Source organism: Diaphorina citri, unplaced genomic scaffold (genome assembly GCF_000475195.1).
Source record: "Diaphorina citri unplaced genomic scaffold, Diaci psyllid genome assembly version 1.1 scaffold1826, whole genome shotgun sequence".
NCBI lineage: Eukaryota > Metazoa > Arthropoda > Insecta > Hemiptera > Psyllidae > Diaphorina > Diaphorina citri.
In genome coordinates this window covers 16,146-26,975 of record NW_007379252.1, presented here as the reverse complement: position 1 = coordinate 26,975, position 10,830 = coordinate 16,146, and the positions used below count along the sequence as shown (strand labels likewise).

General features: G+C 40.6%; 1 protein-coding gene across 2 annotated transcripts in view; it reads left to right on the top strand.

The window, feature by feature from the left end:
- The first annotated feature begins 1,578 nt into the window (after positions 1 to 1,578).
- LOC103517373 overlaps positions 1,579 to 10,830 on the top strand; it is a 22,053-nt gene continuing 12,801 nt past the window's right edge. The window contains exon 1 of one of the 2 annotated variants that reach the window (XM_008482403.3): positions 1,579 to 2,149. In XM_008482403.3, coding sequence (XP_008480625.1) covers positions 1,772 to 2,149 — 378 coding nt within the window. In that variant the 5' untranslated portion in view covers positions 1,579 to 1,771. Of the gene's footprint in view, positions 2,157 to 10,830 lie in introns of both variants that reach the window. The other variant, XM_008482402.3, reaches the window with a different exon arrangement.

Here is a 10,830-nt window from a genome sequence, read left to right as displayed (position 1 = left end):
ATGTGGTGTTTTATCAACCGCTCTTCCGATCTTCTTTCCTTCTCCTTTCTCCTCTTCTTCTTTCCTTTTTTTCTCATCTTATTCCTCCTCCTCTAAAAAATAAAATAGGTAAACACATTTTCCGGATTTTCCAATAAGACAATACCTATTTTGATAGCGAATACCTCAAGTCTATTCAATTACAAGTTACCATTCCTGCTATCTGCTTTATCTCACAAGGATTCCTTAAGGCGAAGATACACTGTCCTTTTATTACATCTACGGCGTTTCGAACATCGACAGCGCTTTTCACAGTGCTAGGAGTTAAAAAAAGAGGTTTGATAGAGGGAACTGTAATTGCTACGGTCTTGTCGTCCCGAAATCGAAGAGAGAAGGAAGACAGGATAGGAGAAAGCCAACCGTTCCGAGAACGAACAGTATGCGTTCAGGATAAAATCTGCCCCGGGCGGAAATCGAACCCGCGACATAGCGCTTAAAAGGCAGACCGACCAAGCAAGCTAACTAGGTGGGCGCGCCAGGGGTTTTGTAACTAGATAAATTCAATGGAGCAATCCTAATAAAAATCAGCATTTTTAGTTAACATACGAAAAGTTCAAGGTAAATTTTGCCACGAGCGGGAATCGAACCCGCGACCTAGGACTTGCAAGGCAAGGTAATGTGTGACATGATCATTAATTTCATGTTACACCAATGTGCACGCGGCTTACAAGTTAGGGGGAAGATGGGAAGTCTTTTGGATTCATTCAGTGAGGCAATCAAGCGTGAACCTTAGAGGAGAAGGAGGAGGAGGAGGTGAAAGGGAAGAGAGGGGAGGGGTAGGTAGGGGTAGCGGAGGAAGAGAGAGGGTTTGGAGAGGATACCCGGTAGAGGTAGGAGAGGAGGGAGGGAGAAGATAAGGGAAGAGAATTGAAGAATAAATAGGAGAGAGAAGGGACTGAAGGGAGAGATAGGGGGTAAATAAGGAGAAGGGAGGGAGAAGAGAACGAAGAAAGTGAAAGAAAAAGAAGGGAGGGAGAAGAAAGGGGGAGGAAAAGGGAGGGATATATGTCGAATTACAGTCGAAGGAAAAGAAAGATAGGAACGTGTAAAGAAAGAGGAGAGGAAGAAAGGAGAGATGTAGGGGATCGACGATTTTATAAAAAGAAAATAGGAGAAGGAGAACGAGGAAAAAAGAAGGGAAGGGAGGAGGAGAAGGAGGAGGAAGCGGAGAAAAAGGAGGAGGAGGAAGAGAGAGGAAAAGGAAAGAAAGGAAGCGAAACGAAATCTTCAGGAAATTGAATTTACATTTTTTTATATGAAATAAGGTGGCAAAATGAGTAGGAGGAACGAAACTAGAAGGAAGAGGAAGAAGAAGAAGACGACGAAGAAGGAAAAGAAAACGAAGAAGAAGGGAAAGAAGATGAAGAATGAAAAGGCAGAAGAAGAGGAACAAGAAGAGGAGAAAAGGAAGAGGGAAAAATGATAAGAAGAGGAAGGAGAAAGAGCAGAAAATAGAAGTTGTCAGCGCTGCTGTCTGTAGAGTGTTGGGCGTGTGTCACCGGCTTACAAATCAACATGAAAATGGCCACTCATATCTACTATCAATAAATCAACTGGCCCATCAGAAATCACTCTGGTTCTCGATAGTCATTCTCATTTTATCACCATCACCAGTTAGTACAGAAATTAATCTGTGTGTAAAATTTTAAACTCTAAAGATTTCAATCGTAATTTGACTCTACTTTGAGACGTCTTTTACCACAGTTGGGAATCATCCAGTTCTACTGCTGAAATGAAGACTGCAACCTCTTACTTGAACAAAATGAAGACCGCCACCTCCTTCCTGACCAAAACCAAAACTCAGAGCTCCTACCTGGGCAAAGTTGTCAACGCCCTGGGCATCCAAGCGGCCCGCAACCGCAAATTCAAGGTCAAGCGAGGCCTTGTCGGCGTTTCCCAGCTGGCCGCCGGCCTCAAGGCATTACGAAGCAAGGCTGAGGCCGATCAGTTCAAGGAATCTGTCAACTATCTGCTCTCTAAGGGGTTGGTGAAACTCGTCCTGCCGGAATTTGTCAAGAAGAGCTTCCAAGAGGTTGGCCTCGGTAAGACGCAGCTCTGTTGCTGCAACCCTTGCTGTGACCCGTGCTGCCGGCCCCGTCTTAGCGTCGGCGTTGTTTGTAATAAAATCGGAGATTTTGTGATTTTACATCCTTGGATTTGTCACTTTTCGGCTGATTTCATTTGTTTCACAATAACTCTCCAACTGTTTGGTTAATTGCAAACATGTTCAACACAAAAGACATTTGATCATTAGATTTTAGGCTTGGTTGGGGCTTTTGGACCCCATCCCGAATCCCGATGAGTTCCTTTTTCAGAGGGAGTTCCACAGTCTGTTCATAGAACGACAAAACTGCTATATACTTTCTAGTTTCTTCATAGTGACACCTAAATTTGGATTTCAGATTCTAATATCTATCCAATTTGAATGTGCTGAACGGTTAGTCTTATTGAAACTACAACCTACATAATTAGGTACCTATTTAGAACTTTAGAAGTGTAATATACCTTTACCTTCCTCCTCCAATCCAGAGGGCTTCAAGGGGATAATATTATCAACTTCTTTGACTTATGTAGGTCCCCAGAATTTCTCGTCTCTGACAGTCTAAACTTCAGGCTTCTTCTTATCTTTGACAGGCTGATTCTGTCCACTGGTACTAACAGACTGATCCTGTCCACTGGTACTAACAGACTGATCCTGTCCACTAGTACTAACAGACTGATCCTGTCCACTGGTACTAACAGACTGATCCTGTCCACTGGTACTAACAGGCTGATTCTGTCCACTGGTACTAACAGGCTGATTCTCAGGGTATTTTTTTTAATGGTGGGATTTATAGCAAAATTCCCACAAAAATCTCGTCCTCAACACGCTCCCCTGTGCCAGATCCTTTGAAATCTCGCTTCCTCCATTGCTAGGTTCATCTTCGGCTGATATCGGAAATATTCGTGTGGCTTTGTTCGAGCAGATTTTCTCTAAATATTCGTGGAAGATCGGTCATTTCCGTATAGTCCGTGCTCGAACATACCGTTCAAATACCTCTGTGGAGTGCACAGAGGACAGAAAATCGCGGGCTTTGAAATCTTTTGTTTTTGTTTTTCACCGTCAGTTTTTTTCTGGTTGAAAATTTTCGGAAACGCTGAGCAAAAATCCAGTCTGGCAACAATGGTGAACGAATGTCCAAGTGAATGAGTGTCTGTTCACCGTTTTTCACCGTCAGTTTTTTTCTGGTTTTCTGATGAGTGAGATTGGATTGTATGAAAAAAGGTGTAAAAAAATAGTTTCCCTTGAGATTATAACTTTGTATGTTCTTTTCCTGTTTTAGAAAACCTTCCAAAATGGGTGACAACAACAATATTTCCCTGATCAAACAAATTTACTACGCTGATAAATATTATGATAGCAAATATGAATACAGGTAAGATGTCAAACTCCAGAACAGAAACCCTTGGTTTTTAGATGGAATGAGGGGTTTTGCTTTGTCAATAGCATTGTGTAGGTATTGCCAATATAGCATTGGTCAGTGGAATAAAAGTTCAGGTAATTATGCAGAAGTCACGTCTGTGGAAAAGAAAAGCTCCTTTTTGTATATAACCTAACCCTACAATAACACTGGTCACTGCTTGTTTGTGCCAGTTCCTTAGGTAGCAATATTCCACGGACGTGACTTCTGCACAAGTACCAAAGCTCAAACTTCCAGCCTAGTTTGCTTAGTTGGTAGTGCGTCTGCCTTGTAAGCGCTAGGCCGTGGGTTTGATTCCCTCCTGGGGTGGATTTTATCCTGATGGGATAATGTTTGTTCTCGGAACGGCTGGCTTTCTCCTATCCTGTCTTCCTTCTCTCTTTGATTTCGGGACGATAAGACCATATAGCAGTTACAGTTCCCTCTGTCAAACCTCTTGAAAAAAAAAAAAACTTCAATTATACCTATACGGTACCTATAAATATCACCCGCATCACCCTGACCGGACGACCTGATAGTGTGTGTGTGTGCTCATCAGGTATCAGGTAGACGTGACAGGCGTACCTGATCAGGTGTGCCTGTCAGGTCTGTCCGTGAGTGGCCAGCCCTAGGCACAGTGGACTTAGTATTCCACTAAGTCAGCGATTCCCAAACATTTTCCTACGCTGAACCTTTCTTTAATTGTGAACGCTCTGCGGCCCCCTTTACTGTATTTGTGTGATATTCCGGGGGGCTTGAAGTCCTTTACAGCCCCTTCGGGGGGCGCGGACCCCAGATTTCGGAATCACTGCACTAGGTGATTATCCTCAAGTATGTCCTTTAGTCCTGGTGAGCGAACATCTTTGGCAACGTGCAGAGCGCTTATTCCGGGAAGAATTGATCGAAGGACACCAGATCGAAGGTATTCTGAATCAGCTTTCGGAACACCTGATTGAACGCGTCGCCTACTGCCGGACCGAATTCTCGGATCACCTCCATCCAGTTTTCGTTCATGAAATTGTTCATCTGAGCCCCTGGAAGGAAGAATAAAATTAGCATTAAGGAGAAGATTTAAGTGACAAGAAGCGAAGAGGAATATGATAGGAAAAACCAACGATTTTACTCTACTCACAAGGCTCAGTGTACCCAGAAATACTGGAAACAGACGGTCACTCGTCCAGGTATCAACCAAGCATTAAGATCCTGCAGTCATTCCAAGAACGAACATTATCTGTTCAGGATGAAATATGCCCTGGGTGGGAATCGAACTAGCGGCCTAGCACTTAGAAGGCAGACTCGCTACCCTCCTCACTAGGCTGGCTTATTTATTTTCTTATACTTGTTGTTCTTCTCCTTCCTCCTCCTCCTCCTCCTTCTCCTTCTTTTTCTCTCTTTCTTCCTCGTCTTTCTCTTCTTCTTTTTCTTCTCTTTCTCCTCTTCTTCTTACTTTCATTTCATCTTTTCTTCTCTCGATTAGGATCGTTCCTTCTTTTATCTTTCTCCCTCTGTTTCTTCTCTTTTATCTTTTATTAATCTTTTCATTTCTTCTTCTTCTTCTTCCAAATGAAAACTTTCTTTTATTTTTATTCCTCCTTTTGACATGGGCATACTTTTAATTCCCTCTTGTCTTTCATAGTTTCTCCCCTACCTCCTTTTACTCCTCCTCCTTGTCTTTCCTTTACTTCTTCTGCTTCTCCTCCTTTTCCTCTTTCGTCTTCTTCTCCTCTATCGTTAAGATCTTCTTTGCTAGTTTTTTTCATTTCTCCTTCTGGAATAATATACTCCCTCTCCCTTTCTTCATTTTATTTTTATTTCGATTTATGATTTTTTTATTTATTCTCTCTCTCTCTTCTCTCTCTCGCTCTCTCTCTCTCTCTCTCTCTCTCTCTCCCTCTCTCCCTCTCTTTCTCGTGGTTTCTTTTATGTTCTTAATGGTGTTTATCTAACGCTCTCTCTTCCTTCCTCTGTCTCTCTCTCTCTCTCTTCCTCTATCTCTCTCTTCTCCTTGGTTCTCTCTCGTCATAGAATAGAAGAAAGTGAGAGAAGATTATGTTTTTATGTTTGCATATCACAGAGGTAGAGAGAGAGAGGTAACTTGTAATTGAATAGACTTGAGGTATTCGCTATCAAAATAGGTATTGTCTTATTGGAAAATCCGGAAAATGTGTTTACCTATTTTATTTTTTAATGTTTAAAGCGTAATAAAATGCATTTACATAAACATTTACAAAATGGTAGATATTCCACTTTAATGAAAACATAATAAAAATAAAAAATAAAATTAAAAATGCGATGAAAATGTTAAAAAAAGGTCCCATTTTCCCGGAATTCTCTCGGAACATTTTACAGGAGTGAAGTTGTTTTTCCAATAATATATTTTATGAAACAACTTACTTACTCTTAATGACAAATCCATACTACAAGTATATGTACTTACCTATTTATGTGTACCTATGTATAAGTACCTACATATGTACTACGAGTATAAACCTACATAGTAGGTGCATGGGTATCAACTTTGCTGCAAGTCTGCAACTGTCATTGAATTTGTGGGACAAACTTGTAAAAGAGAGATAGAGAGAGAGAGAGAGAGAGAGAGAGAGAGAGAGAGAGAGAGAGAGAGAGAACGAAATCAACAAGAGAGAAAGAGAGAGAGAGGGAGAGAGAGAATGAAATCAACAAGAGAGAACGAGAGAGAGAGAACGAAATCAACAAGGTAGGATAAGGTTCAGACTTTAGGCTTTAGGGGAAAATTGTCTATGGGTATGGAAAGAGGTTTTTAGTGAGTTGAAGGGGAAAGTTTTAGGGCGTTATAGGCGGAAGTTTAGGGAATGTTAAGGGGGAAAAACTTAAAAGTCAAGTTAGGTTAGGGGAAGGTTTAAGTTTAAAATAGGTTAGAGAGTAAATTTGTGATTTCAAGATTCCAAAATTTGCTGAAAAGTTAAAGCTTAGAAGGTTAGGTTAGGGAGAAAAAGTTCAAAGGTGGGCTAGGTTAGGTTAGACGCACTACCAACTAAGCTAACTAGGCTGGCTACAGGGGTTTTCATTATAGTGATTCAATACTTCAATCTTCAGGTCACTGTAGAGAAAATTAGAAAGTACTCAGACAGAAGGCCTTTACGACCCCCATATGGCCCGGTCGGGTGCAAATATATATGCTGCACTCTGGTGGTATTTCTAAATAATCGATGTAATGGTGTAAGAACCTCTTTGAGTATCGGGTTTAAATACTATAACGAAACCATATCACAACACCAAGTCTTGGTGGCTTGCTTGTAAAGGTCTCTGTTTCCCAATCCAAGGGTCTCGGGTTCAATCCCCAGCTATGTCCAACTGATGAGTCCAAATAAGGACGAAACACGTGTCTTGAGCTGCTTAGTGATTTGGTTTGGTTTCGTTGAAGGTATAACTCATGTAGTGATTTAAAGGATAAATGTAAAAAAAAAAAACATATATACATAAGCATATTCCCTTTGTGTGTACCTACGTCTTTAAAGTGTACCAATTTTCATTCAAATCGGGTTAACTATGCCAGAGTTATGGTCAAACGAATAAAGAAACACAAACAAAATGAAAAACCATCCAGTAAAAAATGTCGTTCCCGAATAATAATTTATACCTAGTTTACTTACCCACAAATAATACCTTACTAATTTGTCAGACAACTTGGACTCGAACCAATAACCTCCAGATTCGAACTCCATGGCGCTAACCACTACACACTACAATCCACTACTTCTCTTTGTGCCGTTCCGAGAATGAACATTATCCCATCAGGATAAAATCCGCCCCGGGCGGGAATCGAACCCGCGGCCTAGCGCTTACAAGGCAGACTACCAACTAAGCTAACTAGGCTGGCTACAGGGGTTTTCATTATAGTGATTCAATACTTCAATCTTCAGGTCACTGTAGAGTGCAGAAAATTAGAAAGTACTCCGGCAGAAGGCCTTTACGACCCCCATATGGTCCGCTCGGGTCCAAATAAGCATATTCCCTTTGTGTGTACCTACTTCTTTAAAGTGTACCAATTTTCATTCCAATCGGGTTAACTATTCCAGAGTTCTGTTATGGTCAAACAGATAAAGAAACACAAACAAAATGAAAAACCATCCAGTAAAAAATGTCGTTCCCGAATAATAATTTATACCTAGTTTACTTACCCACATATACCTTACTAATTTGTCAGACAACTTGGACTCGAACCAATAACCTCCAGATTCGAAGTCCATGGCGCTAACCACTACACACTACAATCCACTACTTCACATTGTAAATCCATCACTACTAACTGCCAATTTTCATGACTTTACATTTACTCGAACCACCAACCTCCAGATGCGAAATCCACTAACCATCAGTACACCACTGAAGTTGACCACCATGTACATCCCACCCCATATGGTGGACAATGAAATGTAGCCGTAGAAACAAAACGTTATATTGCTTTCATAATATTGCTTTGTTTTCTGAAGGTTTTGATAAATGGACCCCTCTACTGACCTGTGAGGCGGAGAGCACTAAATCCTGTGGATATAATATCAGCAGGAGTACAAGTAGGTACCTTCCTACCCACATACATACCTACTTGGGTTACAACATCACTACAATACCTACAATAGTTATAATATGTACCATGTACTTAGTTACCTATCTCGGGTAAGTACCTACAGTATATCACTATCATGATCACTGCAAGTGGGTATTTATGTAGGTACCTAGGTTACAGTCATTTTCAGTACAAGTACCTCCAGTTATGAACCTCTGTTTTTACAATTTGTTATTGTAACTTGGTAGGTACTTTTGTTTATTCAGTCTGGAGTACCACTGACCACTGAAGTGGATAGCAGCTATATAATACATCAGTATTTATATGACAGGATAAGCAAGCTATATTCTATTCTAGTTAGCGATACAAATATGTACATATATATTGTAGTCTCATAATAATACATTGTCCAATTTGTTTTGTTTTTTTTTTTTCATTATTATTTTTTTTATTTTAAAAGATGAGTGTTCCACCGCCGTTTTTATTTCGTAGGGAAAACAACTGCTACATTAGACGCATGTGGTCTGTGTCGTAGCATGCCCATCCCGTAGTATGCCTCTCATCAGACGGGCGAGAAGAGACACAGTACTTCCCATTTAGGTGCTGGGTCAACACGAGAACACCAGAAAGACACCCGTTGAAATATTTGCAATCGAAAAACGAGTACAATTTTTTGTCAATGGTGGGATTCGAACCCGGGACCTTCTGTAAACCCTGTATGGTACATAATATACTGTATATTGAGGACAAAATTAAATACTTCGGCTAAGATTGAACCCACGCCCTCCTATGTTCCAGGCGAGCGTCTTGACCACTACAGACTACACCACCAAGGCAGATCTGATACTGATGCATTGCCTGATTGGAAATTCCTTTTCGTAGGTAGAGCTTCAGTTTTCTTATGGTGGAGAAAATGAAAGAGAGAGAGAGAGGAAAAGAAAGAGAAAGAGAGAGAAAGAAAGAGACAGAGAGAGGGAAAGAAAGAGAAAGAGAGAGAAAGAAAGAGACAGAGAGAGAGGGAAAGAAAGAGAGAGAGAGAAAGAAAGAGACAGAGAGAGAGGGAAAGAAGGAGGGAGAGGCCTAAATACAAAGTTTCAGCCATTGGTCCGTGTGTGTGTCTGTCTGTGTGTGTGTCTGTCTGTGTGTCTGTCTGTCTATAAACAAAATATCTCGTTGTGGGACAAACTTGTAAAGATACATGGGAGATGGGAGGGACATAGGTGTAATATAATGTACAGGGGTTTCTTTTCTCTTCTCTCTCTCTCCAGGGTACATATACATAGGTAACAGGAAATAGTATTTAGAAGACAGAGGAGGGAGAGAGATCAAAATAGAGAGAGAGAGAGAGAGAGAGAGACAAATAGAGAGAGGGATATACGATTTTACTGACACAGACACATAGTACGAAAGATTTAGACAGGAGGGAGAAAGAAAGAAAGAGAGAGAGAGAGAGAGAGAGAGAGAGAGACACAGAGATAGACAGACTTTAGACAGAGAAGAAGAGATAAGACAAATAGGTATATGGCAAAATCAAATTGCAAATAAAATGAGTAGATGGACGAAACTAGAAAGAAAAGGAAAGAGAGAGGGAGGGAAAAAAGGAGGAGAAGTAGAAGAAGAAGGAGAAGAAGAAGGAGAAGGAGAAGAAGAAAAAGAACAAGAAGAAGAAAAAGAAAAAGAAGATGAATAAGAGGAAGAAGAGGAAAAAGAACAAGAAGAAGAAAAAGAAGAAGAAAAAGAAGAAGAAAAAGAGAAAACCGAACTCATCCCGTTTTGACCCAAATCTTTATTATTATGTTTACGTTCCCTCTCTCTCTCTCTCCCTCTCTCCCCCTCCTCTCTCTTCCTCTCTCCCCCTCCTCTCATCCTCTATTACTGATTTTCTTTCTCTCTTCCTCTATCTTTGAGTTTCTATATCATTTCTTTCTCCCCTCCCCTCTTTCTCTTGTTTTCTGTGTCGCGCATATCTCTCTCTCCTTCTCTAATCTCTTCCTTTTTCCTCACGTTTCTTCTTCTCTTCCTTCCTCTCCTTCTCTCTTTTTCCCTATCTTCTTATAGTAATGGTTTTCTTCTTCTTCTTCTTAATAATGGTAAAAATCCTAGTTTCCTGTTTTCGCAGAAATTTGATTTAGGTTTTCCAATACTTCCAATCTCCTAACCAACCTCAGTGGTGCAGTGGATCTGGACGTTCGACTTTGGATCTGGAGGTTGGTGGTTCGAGTCCAAGTCAAGTCATAAAATTTATCTAGGTGTAATAAATAATCGCGGAACGATATTTGTGACGAGCATTGAAATATGCTTAACACAATTGAAAACTCCCTCCTTTACTTCCAATTTTCTTGGAACTTTCATGAGATTGTTTCCTCAACCTTCATCACCCAACTTTCGTAAATATTTATGAACTTCTCATATAACCTTCATAAGATTCTTACCTGACATTCTTACGTGCCGTTTTGTCTCTTCTGTTCTGGTTCTGCATAAATTCGATTTGAACTTGGAAGGTTCCAAAACTGTCAGAACTACTGCTATGAAGCATTTGTAATGTAATGTAAATGTATGTAAATGCAGGTTTCTTTGTGTTATTATGTCACAACTTTGGTGCTCACTGCAGCATTGTAGGATTTTCCCAATATCTCAATAATCCTACAATTCAATGTTAACCTACCATGCTGGCACCGGTCGCTATGCGCATTTATATGTCATAGCTACTCATTTTCCTCACGAGGCTGAGTGGGCCCCGCAACAGCCAGTCACGGAATCAATCATTTGGATGATACAAATTTCTTGACCCCGCCGGGAATCGAA